The sequence below is a fragment of the Papaver somniferum genome, chromosome 2 (genome assembly GCF_003573695.1).
Source record: "Papaver somniferum cultivar HN1 chromosome 2, ASM357369v1, whole genome shotgun sequence".
NCBI lineage: Eukaryota > Viridiplantae > Streptophyta > Magnoliopsida > Ranunculales > Papaveraceae > Papaver > Papaver somniferum.
The window spans coordinates 156450205-156465573 of record NC_039359.1 but is presented as its reverse complement, the minus strand read 5'-3'; the positions used below and the strand labels follow the sequence as shown (position 1 = coordinate 156465573).

General features: G+C 36.1%; 1 protein-coding gene and 1 long non-coding RNA gene across 2 annotated transcripts; both read left to right on the top strand.

Moving 5' to 3' along the window:
• The first annotated feature begins 6954 nt into the window (after window positions 1–6954).
• Window positions 6955–9411, top strand: LOC113349532 (zinc transporter 4, chloroplastic-like). Its single transcript, XM_026593502.1, has 4 exons — window positions 6955–7321; window positions 7433–7496; window positions 7638–8380; window positions 8709–9411. Exons 1-4 carry the CDS (start codon window positions 7307–7309, stop codon window positions 9162–9164), a joined length of 1278 nt encoding a protein of 425 aa, XP_026449287.1. The 5' UTR covers window positions 6955–7306; the 3' UTR covers window positions 9165–9411.
• A 346-nt stretch (window positions 9412–9757) lies between these two features.
• LOC113354165 lies at window positions 9758–11489 on the top strand. Its single transcript, XR_003361704.1, has 2 exons — window positions 9758–10942; window positions 11197–11489. It is a non-coding gene; the product is annotated as an uncharacterized LOC113354165 (long non-coding RNA).
• Window positions 11490–15369: the final 3880 nt, after the last annotated feature.

Genomic DNA, 15369 nt, shown 5'->3' with positions numbered 1-15369 from the left:
GTTCTATCGTATTGAGTATTATCTTCTCTAAGATTTGCTCGAGATTTAATCTCCGATAGGTAAGATAAAAAGTAGTCACAAACATCTTCGTCTCATCGTTTGTGATTCCACAATATATTGTTTCACTTCCATACGATTAAGATTATTGTGAGGTGATAGATATTACTAGGTTGTTCTTCGGGAATATAAGACCGGTATATCAATTGGTTCCTTTTCACCTTGATTTATCAAAAGAAGGAACAAAAACTCGTAGGTATTTCTATGGGAGACAGATTTATCTATTCAATAGACTTTTCTGTGTGAGACAAATTTGTTTATCAAGTTTTCGATTTTGGGTCGTAGCAACTTTTAGTTGTGGGTGAGATCATCTACGGGAATCAAGTGCGCAGAATCCGGCGTGGTTCAAGAGGCGTAAGGAACGCGACTGTACTTTATCAATGTGAGATTGGTTAGGGCTCAACCACATTCCAGCACGAAGTTAACTTGTAGTAGGCTAGAATCTGTAGCGGCTTAATACAGTGTGGTATTCAAATCTGGACTAGGTCCCGGGGTTTTTCTGCATTTGCGGTTTCCTCGTTAATAAAATTTCTGGTGTCTGTGTTATTTCTTTTCCGCATTATATTTTTATAATTGAAATATCACAGGTTGTGCGTAGTTCAATCAATTGGTAAATCCAACCTTTGGTTGTTGATTGAAATTGATTGACGCTTGGATATTGGTCTTTGGTACCATCCAAGTTATTTCTCATATTAATCCGGCTCACATATTTCTATCTGTTCGATTGCAGATTGATTTGAGAAATTGATATATAACTCTTGGATGTATTTTCCTTGATCGAATCTGACTGTCTAGTTGATTCTCTTGGAAGTATATTGGAGTTAGTCCATACAGATTGCCTAAACTAAATATTTGGTGTGGTTGTTAGACCCCCGGTTTTTCAAAAATGTATGTTTAAATTTCTTGGGGTTGGTCAAGCAACATATACGAAGAGTACGATAGGTGAGAAATGAGGTATATATTGTAGTAATCGTACTAAATTTTGAGTTCTCATCTATGCGTATGTTTTTCGCAAAAGAAACGAAGAAAATATGGAAAATAAATTTGGGTTCCTTAATCTAATAGGTCCGGATGCCCAATGTATTTTCAAGATTACACCCGGGTCCAATCCATAATCTGTTGGATTTAAAAAGTCGCTTCCGCATCCAACCCATCAGGAAACGATTCATGCACCCACCCACAAAAATACGGTTGGTTCGGAATCTGCAGTTTCCGGACCAAATGCTACCCTAGTGAGAATTGTTTATGTTCCCAGTTTGATTTTTGGTCCTGCTACACCATTTCAAACGACCAAACAAACATTTACAAATGCAACATGACCACACTTTTCCTAATTAACCTTAGAGATAAGTAACAATTTAAAAAAAAAAAAAAGTGGGAATATCAATGAACTCAATTATTACAATTGATCATGATTTCCTTTTTTATCTTTTATGGTCTATTTTTTAGTTCAAGAACCTTCTTACTAACTAGAATCAAGGAATTAGTAGATCTGTTCTGCCCAAAATGGGAATGCGCAAACTTGTTATATTCTAACAAACTTCCTTATTTATTGAAATAGTTTCGGCTATTGAACCTATAATTTCTTCCGAAAGTTATCTCTTAAGGAAATATGTGATTATTAGGATGACAAATACCTTTTAGTAAATAAGCTTTTCAAATCTCATTTTTATTATTCAGATCATAAAGTTTTGGCCATAAATCAAGAACGAATAGGAAATTTGAGATCTCTACTTAAACACAACTAACAAATGTGTGTCTGATTGTGATTCAGATCAGGGTTCAGAAGTCATCCCATTATCACTGATTAATAATATAAAGGTCGAATCGTCTCCTAAGTTTTTTTAGTAACTTTTCATTCCTATCAAGAAAAGAATGAATTTCTAATCAAATATATATAGAGGGAGGATCCCTTCACACTCCTATTTGCACAATATTCTGATTGTCGGTTGGTATTCTTCATCCACCAAGAACATAAATAATAGGCGGATATTAGTTGATATATATGAGTTGATTAATTGTTACAAGGTAATCGTTCGCTGTTGGATCTCATAGAAACCTATTGTGATACACTTTTATAAAGAAAAGTTCATTTATAGTTTTAGGAAATTAGTGCATTACAAAGTTTAGTAAATTAGGGCATTACATAATTTAGTATGCGTAGTCAATCGTCTCTGACATTAATACATCTTCAATGAATCTCGGAGAATGTTTCTTCACCATGTTATGTTCCTTCATGTGCATGTAGCATGGTTCACCATTACATATTAGTCATAGGTTAAAAAAAATCATCGAATCTGAAATTAAATAAATAACACGTTAGTATGCAAAACGTCAAATGATGAGATCGGGATACACATGTCGAATTACTTGTAACCTAAAAAACATCCAGAAAAATTGGAATTTACTTTAATAAGAATCTGTCGATATGAATGTATGCATGAACAGAATGTAACCAAATTTCCAAAAAGTTTTTGGCATTTTCAGGCTCGAAAAACCGGTCGACACGAATCTGTAAGCCTGACAGAATGTTCGCATGTTTTCCCAAAAACCGGTCAATACATATAGGCATATAGACCAATTGTAAACTTGTTATTTCTGCCAAAAACTACAATGGGTCGATGTTCATATACCTATGGGCCGTTTATAGCTTAAAAAGTTTCCCGACTGCATGTATTTTTGGCCCAAATTGTAGCTATTTTATCATATCCTAGCGGGCTATTTTGCGTTTCCTCCCCTCCCAAGATCGCCAATTAGCGTTTCCTCCCCAAATGGATTAAATAGTGTTTCCTCCTATCGTCAAGTTTTCCATCCATTACTCGGTTAGCTGAGTCAGCAGTTCTGTACGCGTATCAAAGACACAAAATTTTATGACGGACTACCAAAAATACCCTCATCTTCTTCCCCAAAAATTTTGAAGACCGTTCATTTCCTTTGTTCTTCTTTCTGTTCCATTTAATTTACTGTGTTCTGTTTCGGTAGGTACAGTAGATGTTGCTTCTATAAAAACCTAATGTTGTTCGATAAAATTATCACCATCTATAGCCAATCTAAAATCAATCCGTAGATCCAAATTCAAAATCAGGTTTTTATTTTCTCTAATTCATTCAATAATCAATTTATTAATCCAATAAATCTCTCTTTAATCAACTCAAATACTATTTGCAATATCTTCAAGCGAAGCTCATGTTATTGTTCCAAAAAAAAACCGCAACAATAATCTTCTTCGAAGCCAGTATTAACTTCCATGGTGATTGTTGCACATGCGAAAGCTATTGGAATTGATGACGACTTCAACAAAAATACATCAATTACACAATGAAAATCTAAAATAATATTTTCTATAATCGAATAAGATTTACCATATCTAAAAGCTTGATCTATAGATCTCGTTCTTTATGTTGATGATGACTTATTTTCTTTTTGACGAAATGTTGACGACTTCGATTACCAGCGTATAGGAACCGTAAATAGTGAGATTGGGTGATAATCCGTGTTTGATCGAACTTCTAGAAACTCCTTAAACCAAACTAATTTACCCATCGGACCCATGACTAGTACCTATAGCAGCGGCAAGTGGAGAATTTGTCGGTCAGGCCTTTTCTCAAACATTTACTGTATGTGACCTTGACAATGGAGAGGCAAATTTTCTCTTAATTTCTATGCCCGTCATTTCTTCTTCTCTACATAAATTTCAAATAAAGAAAAATTCCAGTCCCCCAAAGCTCAACAGAACTCTAAAAGAAGTTGAATCTCCATCATCCATCAAGTGTATTGACGGCAGTGAGTTTCATTCTTCCTATTCATTTCACAGGTTGGAAATTCTGTCTAAACTTTTTACAACTCAAATCCACATCAAACCCATCCTTGGTCTCATTAATATTTACCTTTCAGCCATTATCTAATGTCTTTCGGCCAAAACTCTGCCAACACTTATAACCTTTTGTATTACTTGTTCTCGGTGAGTCTTGGTTCCAAAATTTTCTCGAACATCAAACACTGGTGATATTGTTTAATTAATGGAAGAAGATAAGGGTATTTTGGGTACTATGTTTGCCACATGTATAATTTATGCCACATGTGCACAAATGATGACTCAGCTAACCGAGTAATGGACGAAAAACTTGACGATAGGAGGAAACACTAATTTTAATCTATTTGGGAAGGAAACGCTAATTAGCGATCTTGGGAGGGGAGGAAACGCAAAATAGCCCTATCCTAGCCAACACACAACAATTTTAAGACCAACCAAATGAGTGGTCGGCCCTGTTTAGAAGGTCGTTCTGTAGCGCTATTATTATCACCATTATCATGTTGGTCATCTTTTTCGTGACTACTGCTTGATTTACCCAAGCACTCTTTCTCGCTCAGGTTTTTCTCTTTAACCCCGCCCCCATCGTTTTCATACATAACACAAACATTATCATCTTCCAAACTATTATATTCTAGAATTTTCCTTTAAGGCTCCTCAACCTTTTCTTCTATTCCAACATATGTTTTTGCTTTGTTAATCCAATATCTGATTAGTTTTATCTTTTTTCATTTCAAACAAAAAACATTTAACAAATCATCCCAAAACCTTAACAGACCATAATTGAGTAACATTACATATCGGAAAATTGAGACCTCTAATTTGGTGCTTGAAAGGGCCTCTCTTTTATTCGTATCGTACGACTATGTGAAATATAGTTGTACCATGCCATGTAATCTGGAGATACCTCATTATTTGGGTTGTGCGCCATATCCAAAAACTACTATGTGTATATTCTTTTGATATTAATCATGGGATATTAGTAAATCCTCATAAAAAACCACAATTTCTTTATCAAGGGACTCACAAAAGGCCTCCTTCAATACACACTTTTGGTGAAAAGATTCCCATAGGGTCCTTCATAAACCACCACATTATCTCGTCAGGTTGTATATTACATATCCCTTGGGGTGAAACATAGGTCTAACACCCAATTATCTTTCTATCCATTAATATTCTCTTGTAAGGGTGAAAAATATCATCTGTCGTTGCCAAGTTGTCCAATTGGTGTCTCAAATCCAGAAGTTTCTTGTTCAAAATTTTCGCCTTACCGTTGAAAGGATAAAGGACTCCAATATAAGCATTGTACTACCCGTTGTTCACATGGTCACTTTTAGAAAACTCTGGGAAGTGCAAGTATATCCACACATGGGTCAATATAGGATTATAGGTGAAAAAAGAATAACAAGATAAACAAAATACATTATGTACACTACTTGAGTTACCAGCAGAATAGCCGAATTCCCTCCTATTTGGTTCATGTTTACCCTAGTACACTTTTTCCTTTCGTTCAACAAGTATGCAACGTACTCACTACCCCAAGAGTAGTCGCGAACATGGCTTAGTGGTTCCACTGGCTGTACATAGTTAGCGTTCAGACAAGACCAGAAATGCCGAATAAGATAATAGATCCCAAGATGTAGAGAATATATGAGGAAAAATCAACAAAAACATGTCCAATTCTTTCGTATGACAACCGAACGATATGAATGCCCATATCGACCGATTCTGGGCTGATGTTTTTCAACCATAAAGAACATCAAGAGCAACACGTCGACATCAACTTGAATATCGACCAATTATTATATGAATCAGTTAACGTGAACATGAACATCGATCAATTCTGGTTAAACACGAAAAACCTAGATTTCAAAATTTTCAATTTTTGAGTGTATGCATGTTGGTAAACCTAATTAAAGGAAAGAGGTAGAAAATACCTGATTCGAGCCATTTGTACGACTTGTATTGCGATCAAAGTGTTTTCATCTTCCGCAACCATTTTCTTCGTCGGTTGTTTATTTTGAATCACTTTTGTAATTCCTAGATCACATCCATTAGGTTAAGTATTTCCACTGGATTGCTTTACTTGTTTTGGCACGTCCTCGTTACATAGAAGAAGAAAAACGATTAGTCGTCTTTGGAAATTGATAGAGAAGATTTATGATGGAAATGAAAATAAATCAGTGTTAGGTTTAAATAAAGGGTAATTTTAGTAGTTCTACCCGATTTAGACATTTCTATTCTCCATTCAGGTGGACATAAAATTTGGATAGGCCTAAAATTCTCCAGGATTATAATTGTAACAAAACAATAGCCACTCAGCTAACATGACTTACAACACATAAGCATTTTTTTTAATGTGTTTGCGGGTGCATTCGAGTAAAAAAATCTGTCAAATTTTTAACGAGGGAAGATCCGAGGACACTTTTTTTTAGACATTATTATACATGATTTGCGTCATTTTCTCCGCAAAACTCAAACGAAAATGAATTTAAATCTAATATTTATATGATATGTTTCTCTTATGAGACTCTACATTTTTTACAAAAAATGAGTACAATGCGAGACGTAGTAACACCACCATCCACCTCTTTGAACATCAGACGTTAAAAATTAACGGTTGAAATTAAAATCAGTAGATGGTGAGGTTTGATATCTCGAGTTATGCTAATTTTTAGTAGGAATGTCGAGTCTTACAAGAAAAACGTATTATCAAAATTTTAGATTTAAATTCATTCTCATTTGGTTTTGCGGATAAAATGACACAAATTATTATGTATGATTGTGTCTAATTAAGTGTGTCCATCCTCCCTCTTTCTTAATTTAGTTAAAAAATACTCCTATCTTAATTTGGTTTTTCGGAGTAAAAAGAAATAAAAATGCAAATCAACAATTCCCCTTGCAATTGCAAATCGTTTTGATGCCAAAACTAAGAAATAAAAATGCTCTTGCATTTTTCCTATCTGGAGTGGTTATATGTTGCGTGTGGCGACCACGTTAAATCTAGGCTAACTAGTTGAAGAAGATCCGATCAATGTTAAATCTAGGCTAATCTTAAAATATACACTTCTCAAAAATTAAGAAACAAACCAAAAAATAAATGAGATGTCGACATTCTCGCGCTCACTCTCCCATAAAAAGTCGCACCTGTAACTCATAGAATGAATCAAAACCCTAGGATTATCCAATAATGTTGACATTTTACTAACACAACTCAAGTACTTCCTCATATCATTCAATAATCCATACGAAGAAATTCCTGCAACTGACTTAAAAATCACTTTTTTTTTTCTGTTCCTATTTCGTGTTCACGCATGTACCATGTTCTTCCTGACTTCTTCTTCTTCAATTCATAATTTCGAACCTGTATAAATAAACCCATAAACTCACTTCAATTCTCCAGAAAACAAAACCAATTTGTTGTACAATCCCAAGAAGATGGCTTTCTTCGAGGTAAGGAATTCAGTTAGGGTTTCGCAATTTCAATTCTTGAAACAGAGAATTAGAATACTCTGTTTTTGTACTATGATTAATACTAATATTGTTCAATTGTTTGTTTTGTAGGGACATAATGCTTCTTCTTCAATATACATCGAACAAATTACAGACAAAGTTCAGAGATATTCAGGTACCATCAATTTCTGAAAGAAAAAAGCCCAAATTTTGAATTTTGATTTCTGTGTTTTGAGAGAAAACCCTAATTTACTAATTGGGTTTGTGATTCAAGGGTTCTAACATTCTGGGTTTGTTTTTGTTTTGTCAAAAATAGGGAAATTTTTGTTGGAGTTAATTTCGACTTCAATGGCGACGACAGACTGTAAAGAAACCGATTCAACAGATTGCAGAAACGATTCAGAAGCATTCACATTAAAAATGATAGCAATTGTAGCAATTCTAATCTCCGGGACGGCAGGAATTGCACTTCCACTCATCGGAAAAGAAAAGAAATTCTTAAGAACAGACAGTAATTTGTTTTTCGCAGCTAAAGCATTTGCAGCTGGTGTGATTCTCGCAACCGGGTTCGTTCATATCTTGCCAGATGCAACAGAAGCACTTACTAACGAATGTCTGCCGGCAGTTCCATGGTTGAAATTTCCATTTGCTGGGTTTATTGCAATGATGGCTGCACTGTTAACCTTAGTAGCTGATTTTCTTGGGACTCAATTTTATGAGAAGAAACAGCAAAAGCAGAATGAAGAAGAAGAAGCAAGAAGAGCTGAGGATGGTTATGAATCGTTGGAATCGGCGGCAGATGGTCAAATCGCTACCGTGTTGGGTGGAAACAGCCAGAGTAGTCATACCAATAGTAAAGTCTTTGGTGAAGAAGAAGGGGGTGGTATGCACATTGTTGGAATGCGTGCTCATGCTGCACATCACAGTCATAATCATATGCAAGGGAAAGATGCTTGTGATAGTCATGCCGTCATTGATGAACATGGTCATGGTCATTCACACGGCTTTGGGGACGAGGATAGCATGGCCGAGGGTATTCGACATGTCGTCGTCTCTCAGGTAATTTTTTCTTTACTGCTTCTCATTTTGGTAAATTTTGCTTCATATTTGCATTAGGTGAGTAGTTTTTGCTTTTCTTACTGCACTAGTGTGAAATCCCATATCCAAATCTGGAAAAACCCGAAAAAATTGTGTGCAAAAACTTGGATAGAATTGCAGAATCCCTGACAGAAGTCTGTATCCAGTAGGTATGGTCCTGGAAAAAACAACACGCAGGTCAAATTACCTAAGAAATGATACCGGAGCAAGTTGCTGAAATTTTTGTCTTGAAAGTTTTTTGGAATTTGTTTGCTACAGTTGAGTAACAATGTGTTGTTATTTTGAGCAGATATTGGAACTTGGGATTGTATCACATTCGGTGATAATTGGGTTGTCACTTGGAGTATCACATAGTCCATGTACAATAAGGCCATTGATAGCTGCATTGTCATTCCACCAGTTCTTCGAAGGATTTGCATTAGGAGGTTGCATTTCACAAGCTCAGCTAAAGAAGCTGTCAACAATGTTGATGGCGTTCTTCTTTGCCGTGACAACCCCAGCTGGGATTGGAATGGGTACTGGAATCGCATCTTTCTATAACTCTAACAGTCCAAGAGCATTGGTCGTCGAAGGGGTTCTGGATTCAATATCTGCTGGAATTCTGGTGTATATGGCTTTGGTGGATTTGATTGCAGCCGATTTTCTAAGTAAGAGAATGAGATGTAACTCTAAGCTTCAAATTATTTCTTACTTTGCTCTATTTTCTGGAGCTCTTTCCATGTCTTCGTTAGCAATTTGGGCTTGATAATGTTTTTTAAAAAATTCCATGTGTGTAAATCATTTTGTTAACGTTTTGTTAGCATTCTCTTCGTCTTCTTTTTCATCTTTATGATTGTTGGAGATGGAGAAAGTAGACACTCGTGCAGAAGAGGAATTCCAGTTGTGGCCTGCGCCTCTATTTTCATTGCGCTTCATTTTTGTCCTTGTATCTTGTTTTACAATTGATATCATCTTCACTTGACAGTGATGAACAAACAGATGGTTGTTCCAAATACCCATGTTGTGGTAATAAAATGCTAAATTTCTCAATTCTCAGCCGTGGCACGACTTGCAGAACAACGCTGCTACCGCTAGACAGTTTTCCACTTGCACCACTCAAATTTGACTGTCTAGAGACTTGCTTTGCCTTAATTTTTGACACCCAACTTACACCACGAAAATATGACTGATTAACTGTTGCCTGGCATTATTCGGACATCTGTTTGGTCCTATGGTAGGTTAGAGCTAGATTTTTGTTATTAGGAAAAGCCAATATAGATTGGGAAAGCTGATGTTTGGTCGTAGGAAATTGACTTTTGGCCAATCCATTTGGCGAAAAGCCAAAGAGTTACCAAGACACAAAATTTAGCTCATCACAGCACTTCATATTGCTGCTACAAGTTTATTTTAAAGCTTCCAAGGACCAAGGTTATGGTGAAAAACCTGTAATTTTGCCCAGATACAAGGTAGGAGAGGGTTCGTACCACATTGAATTAATTCACAAAATCTTAGTCTTAAAACATCATGAAAAGAGTGGCGCTCATCCAAATGAAGCAAATGCTTCAAAAAAAGAAAAAGGAAAAAAAAAGAAAGAAATCTCCGTGATCTCCATGCCCAATCTTCGTGATGAGGTACATAGTGAATATTGGTCTCTGTCCTCAATACGTGCACATATTTATTTCTGCTTTTGTATTGTGGTTAGGTATTTCCGCCTTGTTCTGTAATTGGTGTGTGTGTGATTTTTGTGTATCAGTCTCTAAAAGGTCAAAATATAAAAACATCGATTGGGTAAGAGACTAGGTAAGAGATATATTTTTGATTGGGTAAGAGACTAGGTAAGAGATATATTTTTATTTGTTTTCATCACCAGATTCATCTTCTGGAAGATTGTTTAAAATGGAATACAAAATCCTTTTTTATTAAACTGTGTTAATAGATCTGAACCACCATAATTTTATTAAGCGGGTAGCTTCACGGTGCTGATCCTTTTTTATCCTTTGATTCTTAATTTTTCAATTTGATTTTTTTTCTTCAATTCTTCATTCTTGGTGGTGCATATTTTTCAGATCTGGTAATCTCCCATCTCTCTCAGCTTCTTCAGATCTTTATGTTCTTTTCTATCTTTTTATCATTCTTTTCTTTATTACTTTCCAATATTAAATTCAAGTTTTATTTCCTCTTTATTGTTTCAATTTTTGATTTCAATGGAACGTCAAACTTCGTTAATTACTTCCACCCCTCTAAATTAAATAACCAATATCATCCTTGTTAAGCTTCGTGATGACACTGGGTTTTGCCCTCCTCAGTTTCTAACTCGTGTCAATGAGAGAACCCAAACTGTTAGTCCGTCTTATACTTTATGGAATGAAGAAGATCAAACTACAGTTCTATGGATTAACTCTACTATATATGATACCGTCTTTGGTCATCTATCTGGTGTTTCCATAGCTTATAATCTTTGGCAACTCATTGAAGAGAAGTTTGCTCAGACATCTACATCCCATGTGATTCAACTTCGTACCAAACTACAAAATCTCAAGCAAGGTAATCTCATTATACCTCAGTTCCTATCTAAATTAAAGAAGCTCACTGATGCCTTGGCTGCTGCTGGATGTATTATCTCTGATTCTGATGAACTAGTGGTTACTGTTTCAAATGGCCTTCATCCTGACTATGCTGCATTTGCAACATCTATTCGAGTCCGTTCACCACCTGTTACTAGATGAGATATGCATAATTCTTTACTTAGTGAAAATAACTGCTCCCTAACCTTCAATTGTGATGCCTTCACTGTCCAGGATCTTTCCACCGGGAGGATTCTGTACAAGGGAACTCAGAGTAATGGTCTATATCCCATCCAATTCAACACCATCTCCTCTTCACCATCTTCCTGGCAACCATTAGCCTTTCTTTCTGCAACTGAAGTTTGGCATCGAAGACTAGGCCATCCCTCATTCCATTCACTTCAGCGAATTAATAAATCTTTTGCTCTTACTGATTTTCTGAATAAACCATTGTTTTGTAATGAGTGTCAACTAGGGTGTAGTCATAAACAACCATTTCAATTATATAATTTTATCAGTCTTGAACCTCTTGTTCTTTTACATACGGACATCTGGGGTCCGTGTAATGTTATCTCTAGTGATGGCTCAATATGCTATGCTGCTTTTATAGATGATTATTCTAAAAATTGTTGGTTATTTCCATTGTCTCTCAAGTCCGATTTTAAACATGTCTTTATTTCTTTTGTAAATAAAATTGAACTTCTTCTTCAATTTCAATTCGAATGGGTCTGCCGAATCTAAACATAAACACATTCTGAATCTTAGTAGAACTTTGCTCATTCAATCTGGCCTGCCTCACTCTTATTGGGTTGATGCTTTTCTTACTGCAATTTTTTTTTTTAAAACAGACTGCCTATTAAATCCATTGGTTTCACTACTCCCTTAGAGGTTTTATTTCACCGCAAACCTAATTATAAGTTCCTCAAATGTTTTGGATATGCCTGTTTTCCCTGGCTTAGATCCTACACCACCTCTAAGTTACAACCTAGAAGTAAACATTGTGTATTCCTTGGCTACAACTCTTTTCAGAAAGGATATCGTTGTTTGGATCCTTCTAGTGTCAGAGTCTATGTGTCTAGGCATGTTATATTTGATGAATCTTCTTATCCTTTTAAAGATTTGAGTCTTTCTACTGCATTTCCTACACTTTAAGATGAGTTTCTATCTCTCAGGCAGTCCACCATTTCTGAGGCTTCATATCCTTCTCTCCCATCTGTATATGGTGCTCATACTTCATCTACTCTACCTATTGAGTTTTCATCTGGTGCTCCTACTTCTACTATCTCTGCCACTAGCTTTGTATCCTCCTCCCTTGCACCTGCACCTACTATGCTGACTAATGTACAAAAGATGATTACTAGAGCTAAAAAGGGAGTGTTTAAACCTAAATCTTACTATGCATCTAAATATTTTTTTCCAAAGGCTTTTCTAAGTAATATTTCATCTCCTACCCCTACTTGTTTTAGTCAAGCTAACAAACTTCCAGTGTGGAGAGCCTCCATGGCTGATGAGGTCACTGCTCGCATTAGAGCTGGCACTTGGTCATTAGGGCCACCTTCTCATGATCAAAATGTAGTATGGTGTAAATTGGTCTTTCGGGTCAAACATAAAGCTGATGGTACTATAGATAAACACAAGTCCAGGTTAATTGCCAAGGGATTTCATCAACAACAAGGTCTTCATTTCTCGGAGACATTTAGCCATATCGCTAAACCTATGACCATAAGATTAATTCTATCTCTCGCAGTGCAGTTTGAGTGGTATATTTGTCTATTAGACATTAACAATGCCTTTCTACATGGTGATCTCAAGGAAGAGGGTTAAATGCAACAACCTGCTGGATTTGTCAATACTAATCACCTTGATTATGTATGCCGTCTCCACAAGTCAATCTATGGTATGAAACAAGCTCCCCGAGCTTGGTATGAGAAACTCTCTAATGTGATGTTCTCTCTAGGGCTTGCTGCTTCTGTTGCAGATACTTCGCTATTTGTTCTCAAGCAATGAAAGCACTTGGTTATTTGTCTCGTGTATGTGGATGACATTCTTCTAACTGGTGATGATTTTACTTTTATTCAATCTATTATCACCAAATTAAGCAACTCTTTTCCAGTTAATTTGGAGGTTAAGAGGGATAAGTCTAGACTTTTTTTGTCTCAATCTAAGTATGCTTTAGATTTTCTTAAACGCGCAAACATGGTTGGTGCTAAACCATGTCATTCACCTGCTTTTCCAACACTCAAACTTGTTCCTGGTGATGGTGAGTTTCTTGACAACCCTACTGAATATCGATCCTTAGTTGGTGGTCTTCAATACCTCACCTGGACCAGAGATTAGCTTCGTAGTTAATCAAGTCTGCCATCACATGCAAAGACCAACTACCAAAAATATGACAACTGCCAAACGGATTCTCCGGTATGTGAAAGGGACTATAGACTACGGCATTTTGTTACTAAAGGTATTGTTGCATTGCAAGGGTTTAGTAATTTTGATTGGGCGAGAAATTCCACTGATAGAAAATCTACAAGTGGCTTATGTTTGTTCTTTGGTCCTAATCCTATTACATGGTCTTCAAGAAAGCAGTCTACAGTGGCTAGGTATAGCACTGAGGCTGAATACTGGTGTTTAGCTCAAACAACTGCAGAGCTAGTGTGGGCATGTCAACTTTTGCGTGATTTACACATATTTTTGCATGTGGTTCCATCTATTGGTTGTGATAATATTTCCTTTATCTCCTTAGCTAGCAATCCAGTGATGCACAGTAAAATGAAACATGTTGCCATCGATTTCACTTCATTCGTGAATTGGTTCAATCTGATCAGCTACAGTTCTTCTATATCTTTACTCTTTATCAGGTGGCAGATGTGTTTACCAAAGCTCTACATGGCCCGCGGTTTAACCTACTTAGGCACAAGCTCAGATTCCTTACTCCTCATGAGCTTGAGGGAGGGTAGTGAATATTGGTCTCGTGTCCTCAATACGTGCACATAGTTATTTCTGCTTTTGTATTGTGGTTAGTTATTTATGCCTTGTACAATAATTGGCGTGTGTGTGATTCCTGTGTGTCAGTCTGTAAAAGGTCAACATATGAAAACACCTATTGGATAAGAGAGTAGGTAAGATATATATTTTTATTTGTTTTCATTACCAGATTCATCTTCTGAGAAGATTGTTTAAAATGGAATACAAAATCCTTTTTTATTAAATTGTGTTAATCGATCTAAACCACCATAATCTTATCAGTATATTCCTTCTCAATATAGTTTTGCAAGGGATCAACAATCAACATCTAATAAAATCTATCTTTCGGTATTGGCACATTATCTCCGAAGTAAGTACCTGAGTGAAGTGGAACTAAGGTCTTCTCATAAGTTTGGAATACTGATCTTGAGCATAAACGCCCCGTGTTGTTTCCGAACTTCAAAACTTTCTCCCTATCATTCTTTGGATTATAAAACTAAAGTCTTTCGATAATCGAGTTTAACTTCTAATAGAAGCTCCCCAGTTTTTAAATACTCTATCCTTGTCAAATACTGTCATAGCGGTTGTCTTTCACATAATTTCACTTTAGAAATCAAGTAAATCCTAGTCCATGATTCTGCGTTGTCGTAATATTTCATCAGCCATACTTCAAAACCATTAAACCAACTAAAGAACATGCATAGAAACCCATCCAGCACAACAATACGTCTATATTCATAGTGGTTGACTTTCGAGTAGTCTGGTTTTCGGATTTCTATGGTGATATTGGATGTTACATCTAATGCAATCAAGACTTTGATCAAAGAAATTGACTCATCTGATCCGGACTGTGCTAACCAGTGAAGATCCCCATTACAGAACACCCCGAATACTTTTAATTCGTTATCGAACATATAAGAGATATTTTGAATTTATTTGGATTATATGCAGAAATAGGCCTGTTTTGGACCCTCACTTTCGTTTCTAGGCATGCTTTTTTAATTATTGCAAAACTAGGAAACTTAAACGGATTCCATTCACTTTTGTTATCTCGGTCAATTTATCGCGTTGACTCGTCAATTTATCGTCAATTACTCATGCAGCGATATCTCATGGATGTGGTAAGATTACTGAAATTTTCTCACCTACATGTGCCAATCTGAAAGCCTAATCTAAGATCTGGAAATCTCAAAGATATTTGGAACGGCTATGATGGACATTCATAGTTATTATTTCCACATGTGTAGGCTTCTGCAACGTCCATCTAAGATGTGGAAATCTCGGTGATTAATAACGGCTATGATTTCTAATACATTTTCCCTAAGTAGTAACAACGGACTAAAACAAATCGATTCAGTTCGTCTCTTCCATCTCTGTTCTTCTTCCCTATCTCCGTTCTCCACTAGCGGTTTCCTGGTGTTATGTTAGCAATAAGGATAATTTTAT